Here is a 23,921-nt window from a genome sequence, read left to right as displayed (position 1 = left end):
ATGTCTGGTCAAATACCTATGTGAACACAAAATGAAAAGCAATACTCATCAGTTGGACTGCCTCTCCAGGTACTGCACGTTCAACGATGACATCCAGGGTACGGCCGCTGTAGCCGTGGCGGGGTTGTTGGCCAGTCTGAGACTAACCGGGAAGAAACTGTCCGAAAACGTGATCGTCTTCCAGGGAGCTGGAGAGGTAACGTTATTGTTTTTTAAGAAAGAGGAAACCGATTTAAACTGTAGCCAGATAGCACTTAGATAAAATATGAAATACTGAGGCTTAAAGCATTTTAGTGGTTTTTGATACATTTATTTATTCAAGGCCACCAACACAGGATAACAATGAAAAATAAAATGAAAAGACAAATTTATAAAATTATTACACAAAGTCCAAATCGTGTTCCTGCCATAATTACAGGTCATCATACAACACATCACGTATATAAATATACAGACCATCAAGTTCATAGGTACCCAATAAAATAAAATTTATGTAATAATATGGAATACAATCTTTAAAGAATCTTTTCGAGCAGCTAGAAGTAGCACTAAGTTAACTCATTCAAAAGGCATTATTTTCTCAAAATTCATTCCTTTTTGATGTCATTTCTAATATACTAGATAGTACTACCGCTTCGGAAACAAATGGCGCTCTGAGAGAGAAGAAGCGGCGCAAGAAACTCTCCCAGCATTATTTTTAGGCGCTCTTTTTAATCAAATATACAATTTTGTACTGTCATTGCTATTGCTATATAATAATCATAATCTAGTCCCAGGCTGTCGTATCACCTAGATATTCAACTGTGGAGTAGTAGGATTTACGACAGAGCCATTTTTTAAGTAAAATATTTAAGTAAATTAATAATATAACTTAAATATCTTCACAAAACAATTGAATTGAAATACATTTTGAATTATCATTATTTTATCAGAACTTCGGGAAGCTGCGTTATGTTGAGAGGAATCTGAGACACACCTAATTTATACCATTGCATGGGTACACAATACCTACAGCTGAGTCCAGAGTGCCCCAGTTGCGATTGTAGGTCATAAATAATACTTATCTTAGGAAATAGGATAAACCAAGGAAATTACATTCAGTCATTTGGCTCGTGACAATGTGTTGTACCTACTAAGGTATTTGAGTTAATGTCGTCTTTAACGAAACTAATTAATGAGATGACCTTGATTCAATCGCTCAGATTTCACAAAGTCCATAAAAAAAGCCATCTGGAAACCAATTATCTCTCTCTAACTCTTTGTATTAATTCAAGGTAAGTAATGTTTTTATTAGTTATTCGGATGTGAATTAAATAAACAAGTTATATTTCAGTTTGTCAGAGAAGCTTGGGACTAGCTTGTTCGTTGTTCATCAATCTGTAGGAATATTTTATAAATTATTCAAAACTAATGGAGTTTACATTAGTGTTTCATCACGCCCCATCGTATTTTGTTACTCAAAACTCTTGTAATACTTAAGTGAGAGGCTAGTAATGTTTCTATGTATAACTTCACTATAAATAACTCGTATTGTTTGAACTAAATCAATTTAATTTTAACTTTCCTCGTGCGGTGTTTCCGGGACGATACGACATAGGTACCTTCAAAAAAAGCGCCTTCAACTTCTAACTAAAGGGCGGCAACGCTCCTGTGATTCCTATGGTGTTGCGGGAGAGTGTGATCAGCTGAGATCACTTAATACCAGGTTACACGTACGCTCGTTTGTCCTCCTTTTCCATAAAAAAAACTCTAGCCTCTATTTGTACCTATACTATAGGTCCCTACGAATAATAGATACATATATCAAGGTTTAGCTGGTGTACCAACCATAACATTACCATACTGCTGCATTATATTATGTATTTGATACTTGTATTATACCTAATGTTGATTTTTTTTCGATTAGGTGAGGATAAAATCTTATATAATATGTATGTATGTATGTATGACGTATGTCTAGATAGCTTTATTCTTGCTATTATAGTCAACGCATGACAACACTCAACAGGCTAGGTTTATTTCCTTAGTGTCCGTGAGAAGGTATGTCTTACACTCGAGATACGTATCTCGCTTCAGTGTGTCTGAGTTGAAGAAAATAGAGGTTAACAGTTCGCATCTATTTTTCGATGTGTTCACCTATGTCACAGTTCATCTTTATTATCTAACATATAAAATTCTCATGTCGCAGTGTTTGTAGTTAAACTCCTTCGAAACGGCTTGACCGATTCTCATGAAATTTTGAGTGCATATTGGGTAGGTCTGAGAATCGGACAACATCTATTTTTCATCTCCCTAAATGTTAAGGGTGGTCCACGCCATTTTTTTTTAATTTGTTTGATTATGAGTCAGCATTAAAAAATACATACAACTTCAAATTTTCACCCATCTACGATCAACAGTTACTTTTGTGTCGCGATTTTAATATCGGCAATACAACGTTTGCTGGGTCAGCTAGTGACTTATATGACATATATAACATTAAAAATATAAAAAAATATTGAGTAGAAATAGAATAGAGAGTAAATCTAGAAAAAAGTAAGTTTATTCAATTTATCATTTGCAGGCGTCTCTTGGAATCGCACAGCTCTGTGTAATGGCTATGTTAGCTGAAGGTGCGACGGAGGCAGAGGCCAAGGACCGCATCTGGATGGTGGACTCGAAGGGACTCATTGTGAAAAACAGGCCAGAAGGTGGCCTCAATGAGCATAAAGAGAAGTTCGCCAAAGAGCGCGCTCCGATCAAAACTCTTGCTGAAGTTGTGGATGTCGCTAAACCGTCCGTTCTTATTGGTAGATATTAATTTTTAAAATATGTGTATTCTAATATATAAAATTCTCGTGTCATGGTGTTAAACATTGAACTCCTCCGAAACGGCTTTACCGATTCTCATGAAATTTTGAGTGCATATTGGGTAGGTCTGAGAATCGGACAACATCTATTTTTCATCCCCCTTAAATGGTAATGGTGGTCCACACGAAATTTTTTTTATTAATTTTTTTGACATTTTTTTTATTTTGATTTGATTATGAGTCAGCATTAAAAAATACATACAACTTCAAATTTTCACCCATCTACGATCAACAGTTACTTTTGTATCGCGATTTTAATATGGGCAATACGTTTGCTGGGTCAGCTAGTTTAATATATATAATTCGTATGTTTAACCTAAAGGTGAGCCTTATTTATTAGTCTTTATTGTCAATACTTTTGCAGAGACAATGTAACGTGTAGTTTTGTGTAGTTGAACGTATGTAAGTATAGTTAACAACGGATTAAACCTGCATTCGCAGGCATTATATTTTGAGGGGTGGTCAGAACTATTTATTTAAAGGTTGGAACATGGAACCGGTCCAAAGGAACAAACATAAATTTCTTATACCTACTACTCGGCTAAGTCGAGTTAGTAAGTCTTTTGTGGGGCGATGTATATGCTTTTAAAACAAGATCCCAGAAAATATTCAAAACAAGAGTATAACGAATTACGATATTCAAAAAAATTCTTAAAAGACGTTTGTGTGGTAAAGGCTACTATAACATAAATGACTTTCTTAATGATTGCACAGATTAGGAATGGTGCGACCGCCTCAGGATGTTCAATAATAAGTTTAATTGTATAATATTACTTTGTAAACACATTTTTTGATGAAAAAAAACGCCCGCTGAGTTTGTCTGCCCATTTTCCTTGGAATGGGGATCCTTAGTTTTTGACTTTCAATAAGTGATGTCACATCCTATTTTGAATAAAAATATTTGAATTTGAATGGGAATATAATCTAATATACAAAATTCTCATGTCGCGGTGTTTGTAGTTAAACTCCTTCGAAACGGCTTGACCGATTCTCATGAAATTTTGAGTGCATATTGAGTAGATCTGAGAATCAAACATCTATTTTTCATCCACCTAAATGTTAAGGATGGTCCACGCCAATTTTTTTAATTTCTTTGATTATGAGTCAGCATTAAAAAATACATACAACTTCAAATTTTCACCCATCTACGATCAACAGTTTTGTATCGCGATTTTAATATCGGCAATACAACGTTTGCTAGGTCAGGTAGTATAATATAATATAATAAGTAAAGTCGTGTCCACACAGGCGCGGCGGCGATCGGCGGCGCCTTCACGCCGGAGATCCTCCGCGCGATGGGCGCCAACAACTCGCGGCCCGTCATATTCGCGCTGTCAAACCCCACCAGCAAGGCGGAGTGCACGGCCGAGGAGGCCTATGTCAACACCGACGTACGTACCACTACCACTCACAGACCTCTACTGTATACCACTTGACTGGCGGCTGTCAACGTGCTTTTGTGCCTGTTTGACATTCGCCATTTTTGGCGCTGTAGGCCTTGTAGCGGGAATCTGCGGTACTAAAACTAGTGATGACAACCTTAGCAAACATCGATAGATGATGGGAAACTATTTACGAATAAATAATTATGTACGTATTACGTTGATTCTTGAAGTATAAATAACATGGAAAACGAACGAGATTAATTCAAAATGTAATATTCAAAATACAAAGGACCTACTGACTCTACCAGTGGTACTAGATTATGGCAACTACAATGGCTTCTTTTTCTACCGTGAAGCAGTAATGTGTAAGCATTATTGTGTTTCGGTCCGAAGAGCGCCGTAACTAGTAAAATTACTGGGCAAACGAGACTTAACATCTTATGTCTCAAGGTGACGAGCGCAATTGTAGTACCGCTGAGAATTTTTGGATTTTTCAAGAATCCTGAGCGGCACTGCACTGTGATGGGTAGGGCGTATCAATTATCATCACCTGAACGTCCTGCTCGTCTTATCCGTTTTTGTCTTAAAAAAACACTGTACATCTTGTCAATCAAAATCGGTTACAATTGTAACTACAATAGATTCGCTTTCCTTTTCTATATTGTTGTTGTAATATCTCCACTAGATATGTTCTTCTCTTTCGCACACTTTGATTGTCTAGACGCTAGGAGGTATATTGTTAAGTCTATGCATACTAGGACTTATGAGGATTATTAATTCGTGTGCTTTTTTAAGCTGTTACTTCAAAACTCCTCCGTCGTTTATGACCAACTTGAAATTTATGTTTAAAAACACATATATAGAATCGAGGACTATTTCAATTTCATAAAAAGACATGCATATGCTATTAACAGCATATCATACATTTGAATACAAAAGTATTTGGTGAAGTAAAACTAAAGAAAAAGACCAATATCCACCGGAATATTTGTATGATAAGTAATTTACGTGTGGCGATAATATAATTAGAAGAAATACGACGCCGGAAGTAAGCCATTAATATTCGGAATATCAACATAACATGATATTAGGACTAAATGCTGATTTTTTTTTTAAATTTGGCACTACATCATTAATCATCAAGAATATTATTTTAAATTTATAACTAGCTCTCTTGTTTTAAATATTTCTGTATTTTTTGTGAAAAGTTTTCATTGCAAAAATAATTTTTATCAGTTATTATTGTTGCGAGCAGGAGCGCGCAATATTCGCGTCCGGGTCACCGTTCCCGGACTATCGCACCAAGGACGGGCGCGTGCTGAAGCCAGGCCAGGGGAACAACTCGTACATCTTCCCAGGACTGGCGCTCGGTATCATCAGCGCGGGGATCGTCGATATATCCGAGGACTTCATGTTGCTCGCGGCTGAGGTAACACTTTTTAAGGCAATGTTGCCAACACTAGACTGAACATTAAATTGGGTAATTTCATTATAAATAGAAAAGGAGTTATAGCTCAACAGTTATTTATTATAGTATACACCGATGACGTTCTATACATATAGGCAAATCACATCGTAAAAAAACAAAGCCGGAATATGGAACACGCTACAAATTAAAAAAAAAATGATGCCATAATAAGCTTTGACTGCTATATCTATACATTGCCGCATATACTCCAGTTATTTTAAATATTCTTAATAAATAAACAGTAATGCAAAATATTTATTCAGTTTATGTTATCTACGTTGATTTTAGAACCCGATTCGGACAGGACATTTATGGTTATTTATTTCATCACTTCGGAAAAGGTTAAACAGAGCTGAGAAGAAATGACATATAGTTCATTGCCACTGCTTCAAAACAAAATTTACAGCTTCATCTGTTAATAAATTATTTTAATTACAATCTATGTAACGTGATACAAGAATAATACGTGATGACTTACTCAAAGATATATAATACATACATACATTTTTATATGTAGCAGAGTTTCCCATGACGGGATCATTCAGCTATCACGAGGAGTGCCCGTTCACGAGCATGACTATGCCATCGCCAACCATAATTTAGGGAAGGAAATGACTTGTCTTTAGATTTTCGACAGTTTTATATTAGGTACCTATTCGAATTTTATGAAATAATTAATTATTGCTGCTTCAATATCTTTCCAGTAATCACTTAGAATTTTTGATGGTTGAGAATTTCGTCATGAGATATAATATGTATTACGTATTGTACTGATAGTAGGTATTATAATATTGTAATGGCATAACGATACCACCTACGACTGTCTATCCTACCATTGTTGAGTTAAAACATAAAATTGTTTGGGTTTTTACCAGGCTCTTGCCGAAATTGTGACGCAAGAGAACTTGGACCAGGGCGGTCTGTATCCACCACTGGAAGACATACAAGACTGCTCTGTTAAGATCGCCAAGAAGATTGTCGAGCACGCTTATAAGACAGGTATAGATATACTTTCTATAATTTCTTAGGTATTTAAGTAATAAGCTGGAATGAATGCATTCAACTTTCAGCTCATAGCTTATACCATGTTACCTATTATAATATATTATGTATCCGAGTGTTATAATATTAGCGGTCGTGTAGATATTTTTACGTGGTTTGTGGGGAGCCCTTATTCATGGTCTAATATAAAAGTAGCCTAAGCCACATAAAATCAGCTAAAACAGAAGGGACGAACTGATAGAAAAACTGAAGAGACAGACAGACTCACAAAATCCCAATAAAATAATTTAAACCATAATTCATATTCCGTATACCTTAACCTATTTGCTGTTTATTCGTATAGTAAACAGCTGTTGTTCTGACATGAAAGGCACTTCAGTTTTATAATAAAAAGTAATAATGTTCCATAGGTATACATAATTATCAACTTTATAATAATTGACAGTGTAATTTATTCAAACAAAACAATTCTTGGGTTTAGCAGTAGGCCTAGCCCCATTGAGGCGCCTAGTACTTTGTACATTTTCCGCGAATTTTAAATTAAATTTAATACTTCTCTAATTTGAACCACGATTTCAGGTAAGGCCTCGGTACAACCACAGCCGCTAGATGTCGAGAAGTTCATCCGTTCTCAGATGTACGACGTGCGATATCCCCCCGCGGTGCCGCCCGTCTACTCGTGGCCCGAAGACGGACCCAGGGTCAACCAAATGTAGACACGACGAAATACTTGCGTCCACAGGAAACGACAACTTATGTTTTTTGAATAAGGATGAGAGTTGTATAAGAATTATTGGACTTTAAAGCTATTTTGGACTGCTGAAGTTTATTATAAATTGTGTTGAATTGTTTCGGGATTATTTCTTATTTATAAATGATTTCCCTCACTACTGGGATTATAAGTTTAAATTTTTTGTACTAAAATTTTTGATGATGCGGGATTCGACCCTACCCTTCTAGATATGGTCCATAAGGTACAGAGAATTTTAACGTTTTAGAATCTTAAAAAAACTGTATTAGTATAGTTGGTTATTTCGTTTCCACAAAACATTATTAATTAATTTTCACAACAACGACATCACAACAATGACTTTGGTTTAGGAAAAATTTAAGGTATTGCACAGACCTACCTATATATTTGTAAAAAAAAACATAAGTGTAATAATATGCTATATCCGTAAGCAATAACGGTAAACTTATTTAGATTGTAACTTTCATTTTATTTTTAATTATTTTGTAAGCAGGAATATGACGTATAAATATTATTATCAGAATTCTTAATATTTGTGTTCTATTTTCAAAACTTCTCCTTTTTACATTTTTAATAGATATTATCCCTCTCTTTAAACACTGTTGCATTAATAATAATTCACACAGATTCAATTATTTTGTGCTAAGATTAATTAGATTTATATATCTTACGCTCTTGGCTAAGCGTGTGATCGTAGATTATATTTGCTGATTGTATTTCCTAATTTTAATGAGTTGAAATCTGTGATATGCATTAGATAGATGGGCTAAAATCTAAATTTTAATTCAATCTTTATTTAAATTTAATATAACTTTAAGCTTATTTTAAGGACGTAGAATTTGATACATTATGTGTAATCCAATAATTGCATATTTGCCTGTAAGACATTCCGCGTTTTGTAGAAGAAAAATAACATATTGAACTTTACATTAAATTGCCATGTTTGAAGGTGAATGAGTTGTTTTATATTACCTACTTTAAAAAATGAATATATTTATGTTAGGAGAAGTTTTACGTTTATAATTTATTCCTATTACACCAATGTATAAACTTCAATAAAAGTATTGAAAAAAAAAAAGACTTTTTTATTCAGATCTTACTACGATCAAATGCCACATTATTCTTTAACTCACTCACTTACATCCATCTTTTTCATTCTTTTCCTCTATTTCATCGATTGTCCGTTTCATATTTAATATATCTGTTTCATACTTTTAATATTATCATTGCTTAAAGATACTATACTAATACTGCTGCAGCACCATCTCTCGCGGGTGTCATAAGAGGCCACTAAGGGACACAAAGAACGGACGGTGGGCAGCAGCTTCCTTCCGAAAGAGCATCAATCTACTGCGATCGCCAACCCGCCTGCCATGCGTGGTGATTATGGCAAAATTCCTCCAAATCAAAGACGAAGGGTGAAAGAATATATAATAGTACTGGGTAGACAATTTTAATATCCACTTACGAATAGAGATGGCGGTTACATAAACTCACCGCCGGACTCATAGTCGTTACCTGTGTAGTGCTAAGGAGTACTTATTATCCATTAATCTACTAAGGAGAGTTCTATCCCAGAGACACAGTAGACATGTATCAGTACGGAAACTAAGCCTTGTTGATAAAATACTTACCTATATGTGCGTAAACTCCATTGAAGCAATAGGGTTGTCAGGTTATTTTTCTAACCGAATTTAAAAAAGGAGTTTTGGAACGAACTTCTATCGTTGTAAGATTTTTATGTATAGTGTATGTATGATAGCTATAGTGTATAATGCAATAATAAAGTAAGTAAAATAGTAAAATCTACATGATGACTGTAATATAACTTTTTAAACAACATTTTATTGAATGTTTTTCTTGGAAATATTTTATGAAAACGGCACGTGTGACGAAATACTTGATAATTTTTTGCAGCCGCCATCTTGTATTTTCATTTTGACAGCACTAGCTGGTATTGGTTTCAACACTCAAGAAAACCATGACAAAACATATGTAGGTAAGTATTTTTGTCGAAAATAAATATAAAAAAACATCATAAAAACCATTAAACCACACTCATAAAAAAATGATAATAAATATTGCAGCCGCCATCTTTGGGGTAAATTGTGAATTATGTTCACGAATTTATTATAATCGATCTCACGGACTTATAATTCGAATACCTACTAATTATAATAAAATAACAATAAAGTATTGTTTTTTTTTATAGTTGAAATAACGAAAATTGGATATTGATGGAGCCGAGTTCAAATAGCCGTATACCACGCAATACGCTGGCATTTTTAAAAAGATCGCGGAAACAAATAACAACGTGACACTCGACTCGTATTGACCGCGAAAACTGCTTAGGGGCCTCGTCGATGCGCATGTTTGTGTGTGTCATTTCGAACATTTGTAGGTAGTTTCCGTACTGGTACATACGAGTATGTCTACTGTGCCAGAGACGTCACTTTTGGTTTCCTTAGCTAAGGAAACATTTAAGTAAGCATATCGCTGAACTTTCATTATCGACAGGATATCGATAAATTATTTGTGATACCAGTTAAACAAATAATGAGAAAAATTAATTTCATAGCTCATATTTATTTTGGGAATAAGTTTTTCGTGAAATTCAGGAGCACGTCGGGGACCCAGTGCTCAGTGAACGGCTGGATCACTTGGTGTTGCGTAGAGGCGTCGCTTTATTGTGGAAGACATCCACCGCATTTATCACGGGGAGTGTCCCGAAGAGCTGTTTAACCTGATTCCTCCTCCTAAAACGTCCTACCATATAGCCTCATCATATCGAGAATGGATGCACTATCAATATCTACTTTTAAAATTGAAATGTATTTATTGTAATAAGTTACAATAAATACAGTGATAAGTCACTGATTAATTATTTAAATTAAATTACATTAATATATAACATATCATTTATTATTACAGAAATAGATACGTTTATCTCAAAATTTACATGTCAAAACCATTCCTTAAACATTTAAGTACAGGTCCTACGATACTTAAAGTTGAGTATTCCTTAGGCCTATAAGGAATCCTTAGTCTATAAGAGTAAGTAGCTATTTAAGTATTCCTAGTTACATAACATGTTAGTTTTATTTCATGTAATACAATCCTAATATAAAAATTAATCGAATCGAATTATTTTTGACATGTCAAATTTAATCGTTTTTGATAACTCCAATAACTTAAGATTAATCCAGATAAGTCAAAAATATTTCGTATTCGAGATACTGGCGGCTAGGCCATCTCGATCCAGATTATTGCCAATTAGTCTAAAATCGATATAGCTAGGTTCCTATAGCTATTTAAAGTACCTACTTCAACTAACAGATGCCGCCACATGATCTTCCCAGCTTGACGATAGAGATTGATCTCCTATTTTATACAAAATATATTCTGTGGAATTTTGTGACTCCTCATTAAAGAAAGCAATTAGTAATTGATTGGCTCTTGATTTTAACCTGACACTGCCTAAATAATTCTGAAAACAGGTCAAAATATGAAGGTTTGTAAGGAAGATGCATTAGCACCTCGCAGCGAAACCTTTAAATCTTTCTTTTTATTGTATTAAAATTTTAAAATCTATTGAAATTTTTCATTTGATTCAATTAGTTTGATAGCAAGAAAAACAAACGCAGAAGAGCGGGTCACATTATACTAATCAGTTTTATTGGAATGTAACCTTTTTGATGTCATCACAACCAGCCAGATACAAATAGTACATTTGTAGAGATTTTGTTGCAAGTTTATACTAACTATTATATGTACATATTATAGTTACTCCCCGACCAATATTATACACAAAATACTTACAGAAAAATAATAAAAACGACAGTAATTAATCAGAACGAAAGTATTTATTTCGAACTATTATAAATACAAATTGAGAAGTACCGATTCACAACAAAATATTACCTAAATTAATGTTCGAAAATATATCACTTATCACTTTATCAACAATGTACAAGTCCATCTCAGCCCGGGGGGCGGGGCCCCTACTGCTCGCGGGGCGCAGGCCGGGGCCTCAGTCTCGGCCCTCACCTGCTCAGCGAGTGTGAACGCTCACGAGATCCTGAACTCTCTCCGTTGCACCGGCTTCGATCACTGCCTGCAGCACATTTGATACATTTATTACTCTTTCTCATTATTCAGCGTCCCAACAGCTCGATTCGAGGACAAACTCTAGATTCAAAGCATTATAGGTAATTACCTATAATGTTTTGAATACGTATCAATTGATACGCCCTACCCATAACAATGCCGCTCGGGATTCTTGAAAAAATTCTGAGCTGCACTAAAATTGCGCTCGTCAGCCTGAGACATAAGATCTCATTTGCCCAGTTATTTCACTAGCGGAGCCCTTCAGACCGAAACACAATAATTCTTACACATTACTATTATTTCACGGCAGAAAAAAGCGCCGTTTTGGTACCCATAATCTTGCCGGAAACCCATAATGGACAAATGAGCCTCCCACTTACATAGATATTATTGCCGACCTTTTAAAAGTTGTACGCATTTAATTGAAATTATCCGCGTCGTTTCATTCTGGGAAATAACCAATTAGGGAAGTTCATTCTATAGTTTGGTACACGTGAAAGAAAGTGTAAGCCGCACTGAAGAAGGACGCCACACGTCCAAATCGTAAAGATGATATTTATTTAAGTTTGTGGGGTGTTTTACGAGTGACAACAAAGAAAATATAACAGCATAGTCGGCCCGAAAAATCATCGACATTTATTTAGTATGTAAATCAGCCACTAAATAAAACATACGTGTTGTTTTAGACTTTGATATTTTTTTTTTGGAAAAGTTACATTGTTAATTTTTGGTACCAAAATCAAAGACATAAAATTAACACTTGAGACATAAATAATATGGATAGCTTGAAGTTAAATTCACAGAATATTTTTAAAACATACAATTTATGTATGATAAGAAATGAAAATTTAAATAGCTTGGCCTATTAATATTTGATTGTTAATTTATAAATATGCTTGAAGGCAGGAGCCATGCGGAAAACAAACAAATTAATCACACCGATATGTATCTTATGACGAGCAAGAGCATGATTATGAATCCAACATGTTGTAGTATGTGTTTAGAGAAATTTGAAAGCTTCTATAGATATTATATCAACAGTGAAAATGAATCCTGACCTAAGATATGGCGACCTTGTAAACGGGGGTCCTATAACAAATAACAATAATAATAGTAAAGACACAATTTTATGGCAGATTCTGTTCACAAATGTCATGAAATTCCATAATTTATAGCGGTACAAAAGTTACATGAAGCTTACATATTTTGTAAAAATTTCCTTCGCATTACCAACTTATTGCTTGCGTGTAATAAAACAACTAGAGAACTTGAGAAGCTAGGATGAAGTATCAACTAGATTTGCCATGCGTATAAACCCGCAAGGCACAAACCATCTTATAGCACGGACAAATTAAAAAGGAGTAGAATATGAGGAACCAGGTTGGCCTCTGTTCTAGGAATGATAATTATTTTTTTTATCAATTATTAGATTATTGTTATAATATTTAACAAATTTACACATTAGGTGTTTCTAGTAGAATGCTTTATAATGTTTTAATATGCTACAGGTCTTATTCTATCAACATTTTTAAGTAAATAATACATTAACTTAGAATCATACTTATGTATGTCAGGTTATGTTTTCTGATTTCTTTTTCTGGCTTTTGCAGCTTGCCAATATGTAACATATCAGTTTTCTTAAGATGAGTTATATTCAACAATCAATTACCACTCCAGCTCTTAATTTATTCTAATGGCCCAAAATTTATAAATAAATAACGATCACAACTAATGTGTAGGTCGCAACCTTCACTTGCAAAATAAAACAGAAACTCTGACAGACAAAATATTGGTTTCATCCTTTTTATACCTAACGGTTTTTGTATTTTGTGATGTTAATACACGGTATTATTGATTGCTTATCACATCCAGTTATATACTTCATCCTAACTGATAAGGAACCGTTCGTATTCAATTATTACGAGTCAATGTCAACATGATAATTACTGAGCAACTGGCGATGACAGTCCTAAATATTATATTGCTTGCCAAATTATGTCTATTGCGAAAATATATTAATCTAAATGCAATATATCCCAAAATGATTATACTATAACTAACCATTGAATAAAACGAAACATATTGTTTAATTTTAAAACTTTGTGTACATTAATTAATACACAATTTGAAGAACATCATGTAAAAAAACAAAGATAGAATCATGAAGAAATGTATGTGATGTAACTCAGTCGAATTTTATTTTTATTGTAACCTTTTTCACATTAAATTTTATGTGAACAGGCTGAAATCTAATAGATCTTAAACTAAGTAATTGTATTATATAATAGGTAGGTACCCAGCCTCTGGTGCGCGGGCAGTTTGTTGAAGAAAGGATGCTTGAGCGCCTCTCGGAGCGTGATGCGCTGCGAAGGATCGTAGTCCAACATGCGGGTGATCAGGTCGAACAACTGCCGGTACTCCTCACTGTTGCTCTGCAGGTACCTCTGTCAAATGAAATGGAAAATGTAAGAGTCAGTGGAAACAGCTATGTGTATTATCTGGGTCACTGACCCACAAAAGAATAAAATTAGTGCCCGACTTTGGTCCTTGGTGGCTGTAACAAAGATATCAAAGAAAGAAAAAAAATGCAAAGAATCTGTAACAACGAGTCTAGTAGGGCATATTGAAGGACAGCTAAGTAAGATTCTCTAGTCGCATCGGCATAGATCCACAAAAAAGAATAATTCTTAAAAAGTTATTCTTGTGTTTTTCTTAACACAACTTCTTATCACAGCGAATTCGGTAGATTTGTGAATAGGTTGTTAACTATTTTTCAAACCACAATATTTAATTGTTGCAAATGTTTTTAATAACTAAGACAACTAAAAAAAGCTAGTTATTTTATATTTTACAAATAATCAAATTGTTATTTAAGTGGCATCACTTGCTTGGATAAACTTATGCCATTTTTTTAACAATAATAATCTTACTTTTTTGATGTCATAAAAGGAGCGACGACTCTCATACAAACGGGCATTTCACATAACACAATCATTATATTGTTAGTGAAAGGGGTAAATTGGAAAGGCGACGATAATAAATATAAAAAATTAAAAACAAGAGCTCTACTATAAATATTATTTGGATCACCACACATAAATAATCCATCATATCTTATAAATATTTCTTGAATATGCTCTGATATAGTTTTCTCCTGAATATTCAATGATACTTCTCAAGATCGGTGCTGGTTTACCATCTAAGTATATTTTTAACATAAGAAAGGTACAACACTCACCAGTAATGGTTTACAATTATCTCTAACATATCTGCCAGCAGACGATTTCTCGTCCCAGTCTAATTTGCCGTGGTAGAAATATTTTGTCCTAGTTTTCCTTGCCATCCTGAAACACATTTAAATAATAGTTGATAGAAGCTTTCATTTAACTCTAATTGTCAGTGTTATTTGTAATTATGTAATTTTTTTGCGATATAAATATTAAATTTAGTTAATTATCGATAAAAATTATGGAGTGATTCCAACCCTATATATTTATTTTATTGGCAGCTGTGATATTACGTCATTAGTTGATTATGTTGGTATCAAAATTTAGTACAATACAATACAAGCGACATTTCTCATTATTTTGTATGGCACTCCCGTCTCTTGAACATAGTTTTTAAATTCTCTTTGACGTGGGGTTCGAAATTTAAATAACTTTGCCTCACGCTCGCAGCAAAAAGCGTTTTTGCTCCGAGTTTTCACGTAGCAATAGCGCCCTTTTCGTACTGGAGAGGTGAAATAGTAGATTTTATAACGAGTGCACAAAACGAACCATTTTTAACAAATATAATGGTTTTGTGGACGAGTCATAAACTCTGCTTTTCATTTCGACTGCGAGGAAATAAAACAGTAGTATAACATGGAGATTTTGAACAATTTAGCAAATATGAAGAAATTAATAAACGCACGACAAAGCAAGACCTGCAAAGAAATCTTACAACATTGATAGCTTGGGCTCCAGACCTATACAGCCAACTATTAAATTAATTTTGTAATAAATAAATATTTTAAATTAATTAAATAACCTACTGTATTTTAATTTTAATATCTTTTATGTCTTAAAAAACACATGAGGCAAATAAAGTAAATATTATAAAATAACAAATTCTATCTCTGAACTTTTTATTGTGTTTGGCTGTATGGCTCATTTTATTGGCCTTAATATAGATATATTGTTTGTTTATACATTTCATAAAGTAATATATATTACCACATAATATGTATAATATCATGAATATTGGTTCCCGATAAGTTATCATCATAAATTATATACATTAAAAGCTTCTCCGAAACATCTGCATCTTATGGTATAAGTATTATTCCGATCGCTTCAGTAGTTTTCGCAGTATAACCGAAGGCAAAAAAAGCATTTGTTAGTATAGAGAATTGTGAATAAATAACTGTCTGACTGAGCTTCCTGATTTGGCCCGAGCCAAATTTACCCCAACGAGAGTTACATATCAGTGTGATAGGTCGACTGGCCTATTTGATACTATATTCATAGATATATACGTATAATGAGACTTCATTCAATACCCGCAAAATAATGCTCCACATGCCTACAGAACTTTTCAAAAAAGGTTAATTAATATTATAAAACAATAAAATGTTCTTTCTACATTACATAACAATTTCAGACCTCTTAATGGAGGATTTATTGAACAGAACAAGATAAAGTTAGTTTCATGGAATTGTGTGTTGCAGATGTTTGTTAGTCACCTGTAGGGGATGGGTCCCAGGATCCGCTCCATCATAGCGAGGTGTTCGCGGTTGTCGTGCGTCTGGAACAGCGTGATGCCCAGGTGCAGCTCGAACATGATGCAGCCGATGGACCACACGTCGCACGGCTGCGACCATCCCAACTCTGCGAGAACATTACGTTATGTCATGTTAATATATATATATATATATATATATATATATATATATATATATATATATATATATATATATAAGTTTATATAATTTTTTATACAGTTTTTTCTTTATTCCTTTTTATGACATATTTGATATTGTTTAAACACGAATCACATATTGGATTGAAAACTAATTAGTTATGAATACTAAAGCCTTTGTAAAATACTCTATTTCATTTAAAAGAGTGGCGGTTGAGTTTCTTGTATGTTCTTCTCACGAGCTTTTCTTCCGAACATGCGGTAGACTCAGTAATTTAAAAGAAATATTTATACTGTCGTTTCAGAAGCGCTTAGTTTAAGCCTAATTGAATAAACTTTATTTGACTTTGAAGTTTGCAATTCATAAATAATCTACACATTAAATACACATGATTTTAATATAAGGGTAAAATACTGGTTTAATAAAACGTATTACTTCAGAATTATGCCCACTGTTAATTTTAGTGATATTTATTTTAATCTGGAAAATATGTATTTGGAAAGAGACACTATTTATCCATGTACGTATCTACCTACCAACGATGAAAACTGAGCTCTGAGACGGTCACAATAATATTATAAAGATTTTAAAAATGTTTATCATTTTTAAAATCAAGGTTTCCCCGGACACATGTCTAAATGCAAAGATTATTTTGGAGGACAGGCATTAGAATTCATCCCGACGTTTCGCGAACTTTATAGCTCAGTATGAACATAATGGGCAACCAAGGTCGACAGGACTCAACATCCATCTCTCAATTGCACTCAATGCAAGTATAGTGACAGTAGCAAGTGCAACAATCCCAATTGAGGCGTACCTGACTGTTGTCGAGCGGTTTACCGTGCCGTCTACATAACTAGCGCGCTTCTTAACCGTACGACTGACACGTCGAAAATTTGAGAAACCCACTTCATGTCACTTGTACTAAAGGACTTGTAAAAGTTTAAGTAAAGTATTTTTATTTTTTTTATACCTAATATGACCTCAGGCGCGCGGTAGTGGCGGGTGGACACGATGGTGCTGTGGTGCTCGTGGTCGAACGTGGCGCTGCCGAAGTCGATGAGTCTCACGTCACTGCGCTTCACTCGCCTCAGCTCATGTTTCTGTAACCACATTTATCACTTTAATATACATTTTATACAGGGGCGTGCATTTGCTAGCAAGGTAGGCACTATAGATCTAACTAGTTGCAGTCAACTACAGCTCAAGCTTTATTCCGACAGTTCGACATTAGTTGTATGAAACGGTGCTTGCTTCGTATATGCAATCTGTAGACTGCCTGCCGTAGGTAGTAAATTAACTTTTACACTAGTGCTATATTTATTTAGGTTCATAACGAGATAGGCACTGTCTAATTGCCTATATGATATGCACGCCTCTGATTTTATAACTGTGCACACATTATCACTGTTTTGTTTGTTGTTATGAACTATGGCGTCATAAGAACATGCGAGCGACCGTCGGTAGTCTATTTTACATATTTTCTAAATAATTTGAGTTACTTTATTATTATTTTTACATTTATCAAATTTGTGACGTTTATGACGTCAACAACGCTCTGGTCTCCCAGTTACGGATATAATGGATGCCATTTTTGAAAAAGTGAAAAGCAGTAGCTACCATATAGTTGAGGAACTGGGAATTTAACACAAAACATTTTTGACGCATTTGAAAAATGCTAGGTACACAGAAAAGGTTAAAATTTGATCCACGTGAACCGACTGAAAGAAATGTAATTAACTAACCGCGCACAGATTTGCGATTTGTTGAAACCGAATAGTATAACTAACGGTCATGAAAAATGAATCAAGTACGACAAAAAAACGACTGAAAAAGGTCGTGGTCAAGAACCCAAATTAACTAGCAAGAAGGTGATGTTGTGTAAATGGTGGAATTGCAAGGGCATTGTTCATTATGTATCAGACACCTGATGAGTTTGATAAAGCAAGAAGTTGAGAAAAAGCGGCAGATACCAATAGAAAGAGTGTGGTCTTCCATCACGATAACGCTAAACGACACACATCTTTAACCACTCAGAAAAAATTAAGACAGTTTGATTAATTAAAATTTCCAGCTGTTTCGGTCTCATCAGAGTTCTACAGCAGATTCAGGTTAACATCAAGAGAGGACTGCCGAATCTACTTCTTGCGTTTTTTTGATCAAAAATTATAAAGTTTCTAAAGCAGCGTGATCATATCGCTTCCTACAAGACGGCAAAAACCCATCAAAGTGGGAGTTTATATGTGACCTGAAATGGGTTTTCATACGAAGAAACTTTTCCCCCAACCTTATATTATATTCAGAAAAAAATTCATTTATTGCTCTATTGAGCATGACCCCTTTTTCTTTAAGTGACGATATTTTTATGTATGCAGAGAATAAGGTGGATAGAAAAATGTTTGTTACCTTCTTAGAGCTAGAGTAGACAGAGACGAGCTCATAGTCGCTGTCAACGAAGAGGATGTTCTCCGGCTTGAGATCGGTGTGCGTCAGTTTGTTGTCGTGCAGGAACAGGACGCTATGGATGAGCTGGTACGCGATGTGCCGCACCTGCTCCAGCGGGTACGGCTGGTAGTTGTTGTCTTTCTGGAACACCAGCCGGACTCTTAGGACAACGAGCCCACGCGTTGGACTAGTGACAGAACCATGTCGAATTAACGCCTGTGCCAGGACGCAGTTGCCACTATGCAATCGGTACTTTTTGGTACAAGGTCGATGGACTTAATCTGCTGCCGTCTCAATTATTGTAGAACTAACTGAATGCGTTATGTTCGTCCATGGCAGCATTGCATAAAAAGCGTGAGTAAGCGGATTAGTGTAAGAGAAAGGACACCTTTGTTGGTTTTCATTTGTCGTAGTCCTTATGTGAAGAAGGCCTGATGCAGAATAGCGATGGACATGATCTTTGTATTTGATTGAAAGTTGAGGATGATTTTCATTGTCATTATAAGCTAACATTTTAATTGTAGTTTAGTATTACATAAATTAAGTAAAATCTTGACCTGGATTGGTATTGTCGTATTAATCATACAATATAATTAAATCGGAATAATGTAACTTACCAAGAAATCGAACACACTCTGTCCGAGCATCTCGAATGCTATACACATATGGCCGTGGTACTCAAACCAGTCCAACATCTTAACACAGAGGCTGCAAAAAAAAAAAAAAATTAGGAAAATCGCTTTGCTGCTTGCTTTATATGACTATTTAGCGAACATCACAAGCCTAAGAACTTTTGCTTTCAAGAAATTCTCAAAGTTATCTATTAATTTAAAAAAATCAGTCAGACTTGCACAGGAAAGTTGTTGAAGCGTTAAAAGTTGAAAGATGTTTTATAGGGCCGACTTTTGTTATTTCGAACGCTTCGGGTACTGCTTACTTACTAGCTTACAGCTGTTTTCAATAACCTATCTATCCTTAGTTTAACTTACTAGACATAGACAAATCTATCCTTTTACGCTCACTTAGATTTCAATAACCTATTGACAGATAGCATTAGACTATAACTATATTGGACATAACTACTGATAGATAAGATCTTGTCATTAAACGGTGACAGCAATGTATCCGTAAGTTAAACTAAGTGTAGATAGGTTGTTGAAAACGGCCGTTAGTCAAGCCAAGTCGTATAGTAACCATAACTAGTTTATGTTCGTTCTATGTAAATATCCTAATATCTATAGAATTCATTAAGGTGCCTTTATAACTTGATTAAATTATCAAGGATAAATTTCTGTGACAACACAGTAAACATAATGATTATTTCTTTAAATTTGTCTCTTAATGATAATGTAGGACCTAAATTATAAATAGCACGAATAGCGGTCCTCTGCAGATAATATACAGATGTTAATAGTAATATAGTTAGTTCTAGTACTAGTTATTACAAGAGATTCTCCACATTTATAGCAATAACGGGTAATAATTTTAAATTCCTCGCGTCGCCGATATTATGTAGGTGCGCGCGGGCATACGGTATTTTAGTATTATCTTTGACATCGACTTCTTGATTGGCGGGGTGCCAGCTAGCGCCGCATATAGACGGACAAGGTCAGACATTGCTACACTGGCCGATACGCCACTGTCAAAGCGAATTACTGTTTGATTACTTTCTAAGTTATCTCATCAATTATAGCATGCATAAGACAACGATTGCTTCTGCGCTATGTTAAATAACAATAGACAACGAATTCACAAAATACAGCCTTTCCAGATTACGAATTGAACAATACACGCTAACATAATCCAGGGTGCCCCGAAAGGTCGTTTAAATTACGGCAATACATCGATACTCAGTAGATGATATACCCAACTACGACCGCCCATGGCGTAGGCCAGTAGTACTATAGGTCTGATAAAATATAAAGCTCATTCAACATAATCTCCATTGGCACAAAAAAAATCTTAAATTTTTTAAAACGCCATTTATCAATAATTGAAACACGCACTTTGACCGATTGTCTGAATCAACTACACAGAGTTGGGTTATCGCAATGAAATTTAAATTACAGTTATATTAATACGTAAAAGTTTATTTTGAAAAAAAAAAAAGAAAAAAAGCTAAATGAGTGAATGTTGAATAAAATTCAATATATTTTGCATATTCGAATTATAATAATTAAACATAATATAAGGTAAGTTTTAATGATGTGCTTTTATGGACTAGAATGTTTTTAAAAAAATCCTGAAACGTATAGCACATCCTGTATGTAATAGTAGCCATCGCATATTTTTTCTATTTATTTGACGAATTTAATGGGCACATAATTATTCGCATGAAAGTATTATTAGATATATAAATAACGTACTCAGTAAAACATTTATTTGCGTCATTGTCTACGCTTTCACGCTTCATGTATAACACACGATGGCAATAAAAGTGTTTATTTTGTTTCAGCTATGAGCAGACTTCTGTAAGATACTAGTAAAACTGTTTTGATTGCCCGCCCTGGCTGCTATGAGGTAAAGTAACAGGAGATATAATAATAGTGTCTCATCTCTAATTATAGTAACGTTAAAGAAGAAGCCACTGATATTGCATTCATTTTTTTTTATAGCTATGACTAAATTATATTTTACCTCACCCTGAAAACTATAGAAGGCGCCAGTGTCGAATTTATTTGAAAACGTGTAAAAACTGGACAAAATTTTTGTGGCATTTTATTGTCTTTAACATTACATAGAATAACAAAATAATTTTTTGATATTTTATTTTATTATGATTCAGCATTAAAAAATACATACAACCTCAAATTTTAACCTATTTTGTATCGCGATTTTTATATTATTCTGTTCCATCCACAGATCCGCAATAGGGTTGCAAGATGGCAATCGAATACCATATTTATTGTAGTACGATATATTTGGTAGGTCTGAGAATCGGTCGTCATCAATTTTTTAAACACCAAAAAATTTAAAATTGTTCTTTTTTTTTTAAATGTTGCAAACTTTATCTCCCCATCTCGGTGTTTTCAAGTAGTTATGAGCACACTGCGCAATTTATAGTTTATAAATATTATTAGTAACATTAAAGGATTAGATGATCAATGAGAATCGTTATATTGTTACTCTTCTGAATACTATTGGTTTTGTTGTTTTGTATTACAGTTGTGTTATTAATAAGTTAACTATGATAGCACTCACTTTTTGCAGTCCGGGTCAATATCAGCCAACTTCTCTAATACGTTAATCTCTAATTTGGCAGCCTCTCTATACTTCTCAACGTTCTTTATTATCTTCAGGGCCATTCTGTGCTCCCTGGAAATTAAACAAAACCAATATGAACACCCACATAGACGACATAAATTGGTCTTATACAGATTTACTGACGTTAGTAATTTAGTATCACTAGTTGTAAGCTTGTATTGTTAAAGATTACTGTTATTATTGTCATAATATCAGACTACTTCATCAAGATAACATGTTCAACTCACATTTCCAAGTCTTTAACTTCGACGACCTTGCCGAATGTGCCCTCACCGAGTGTCTCGATGATCTTGTCTGCAATAAACAAGCATCACAGGGTCATTTCTCAGTGTTTAGAGCAGTCATGGCCGAGAGTGCGACAGTGCCACCAACCCGATATGGAACCGCGCACTGCTCAAACATGACTTTAATTAGTATCCATTGAATTGAATTTATTTCAGACTGAAAGACCGCAACATAGTGGCGTGTAAATTTTTTTTTCAAAAAAATTACATTAATTTAATAGTTATTACATTAAGTGAACTATTGCGTTCAATAAAAGTAATTAAATGAATTTTAAAATGTTCAATAAGAGATAAATCTGTGCACTACCAGATGGTAAGGTAACAATGATTCTCTGTGTCCCCACTCTTGTTCTGATGAATGATTATAATAGTGTGTGTGTGTTTGTGTATGTGTATGTGTATGTGAGTGTGTGTGTGTGTGTGTGTGTGCGTGTGCGTGTAATAATGTTGTGGACACGAACATCTCGCTCCCATAACGTATCCGGGCCAGTACAGCAGGTGGCCGTCCTTGTCGTCCTTGACCGAGGAGCGGGCCCGCGAGCTCTGCACGCCGACCGCCGCACGCCAGACGCCACACGCCGCACGCCACACGCCAGTCGCCACACGCCACACGCACCGAGCACCGGAATAGCCACGATGAAGCGCCACGCGTTCGCCACGACCCGAGTTGTGTTGTCACCAACAATCAAACAATGGAACGGTTGCCCGTCAGACAAGCGACATTTGTATTGTGACGTGTCCTACATGCTGTTAGAGGGCGGACGGGTGGGCCCGGGCGCCACGGCGAAGGTCCGACCCTTGCGGCGTCGGACGTCCGCCGGCGGCACGAGCCCGGGACGGGGAGCTCGGAGGACGGAGGAGGGGTCGACCGGGGATCACACTTGTCCACTCACTCGCCGACTCTCACACACGGTGGCGGGAATAGGAGAAAAATCACCATACTTCATCTACACAAACAACTCATCGCACCCGATCATCATTCACAATGGATTACCGGTGTCCACCCGAACCGAATTATAATAATTATTATATTATATTACCACAGCAATTACTAACAATGCACGATGCTAGCCAAACTCGTCTACGTTTTGAATTTGTAAATACTTTTATACACAGTAATGACATCTTATTTCGAACTGCCCGAACGATAAAACTTAAAACATGCACTATCATGGCCAAATCATTACTGAATCAAATGCATTCACAGTGAAACTTAGGTATTAGTGACTTAACTAAATGTACCCACTCGGTAAAATTATTTTCTTGTTCCTACCCGCATTTGGGATTTATGCGTCCAGCATTAACATCTCCGAGTTTGTTCACTGACGTTAGAAATGTGGATTAATATATAAAATGAATAAAGTTATAGCACACAAGAAAGTTATTTGTTAGGTAAACTAAATTACTAAAATAAGCCAAATGAGATGTTTGTCACGGCTCATATATCGTCAACTACAACTATATGA

General features: G+C 35.0%; 2 protein-coding genes across 11 annotated transcripts in view; one reads left to right on the top strand and one right to left on the bottom strand.

Annotated features, from left to right (window-relative positions):
* Positions 1-8,463, top strand: part of LOC126966703 (NADP-dependent malic enzyme) — a 49,684-nt gene extending 41,221 nt beyond the window's left edge. For both annotated transcript variants that reach the window (XM_050810907.1, XM_050810906.1), the window contains exons 7-12: positions 70-196; positions 2,564-2,789; positions 4,098-4,240; positions 5,490-5,663; positions 6,578-6,701; positions 7,284-8,463. In XM_050810907.1, coding sequence (XP_050666864.1) covers positions 70-196; positions 2,564-2,789; positions 4,098-4,240; positions 5,490-5,663; positions 6,578-6,701; positions 7,284-7,420 — 931 coding nt within the window. In that variant the 3' untranslated portion in view covers positions 7,421-8,463. The remainder of the gene's footprint in view (positions 1-69; positions 197-2,563; positions 2,790-4,097; positions 4,241-5,489; positions 5,664-6,577; positions 6,702-7,283) is intronic.
* Positions 8,464-11,299: 2,836 nt separating this feature from the next.
* LOC126966693 (serine/threonine-protein kinase Doa) overlaps positions 11,300-23,921 on the bottom strand; it is a 73,196-nt gene continuing 60,574 nt past the window's right edge. For 7 of the 9 annotated variants that reach the window (XM_050810880.1, XM_050810882.1, XM_050810879.1 and 4 more), the window contains 10 exons: positions 22,917-22,998; positions 22,399-22,465; positions 22,109-22,222; positions 19,525-19,615; positions 18,869-19,048; positions 17,436-17,565; positions 16,286-16,430; positions 14,801-14,906; positions 13,859-14,006; positions 11,300-11,569 (listed from right to left, as the gene is read on the bottom strand). In XM_050810880.1, coding sequence (XP_050666837.1) covers positions 11,499-11,569; positions 13,859-14,006; positions 14,801-14,906; positions 16,286-16,430; positions 17,436-17,565; positions 18,869-19,048; positions 19,525-19,615; positions 22,109-22,222; positions 22,399-22,465; positions 22,917-22,998 — 1,134 coding nt within the window. In that variant the 3' untranslated portion in view covers positions 11,300-11,498. Of the gene's footprint in view, positions 11,570-12,620; positions 12,652-13,858; positions 14,007-14,800; positions 14,907-16,285; positions 16,431-17,435; positions 17,566-18,868; positions 19,049-19,524; positions 19,616-22,108; positions 22,223-22,398; positions 22,466-22,916; positions 22,999-23,921 lie in introns of all 9 variants that reach the window. The other 2 variants (XM_050810877.1, XM_050810884.1) reach the window with 2 other exon arrangements.

Source organism: Leptidea sinapis, chromosome 11, assembly GCF_905404315.1.
Source record: "Leptidea sinapis chromosome 11, ilLepSina1.1, whole genome shotgun sequence".
In the NCBI taxonomy this organism is placed as follows: domain Eukaryota; kingdom Metazoa; phylum Arthropoda; class Insecta; order Lepidoptera; family Pieridae; genus Leptidea; species Leptidea sinapis.
Note: the sequence above shows the minus strand (reverse complement) of the source record. Positions and strands in the feature narration are given on the sequence as shown.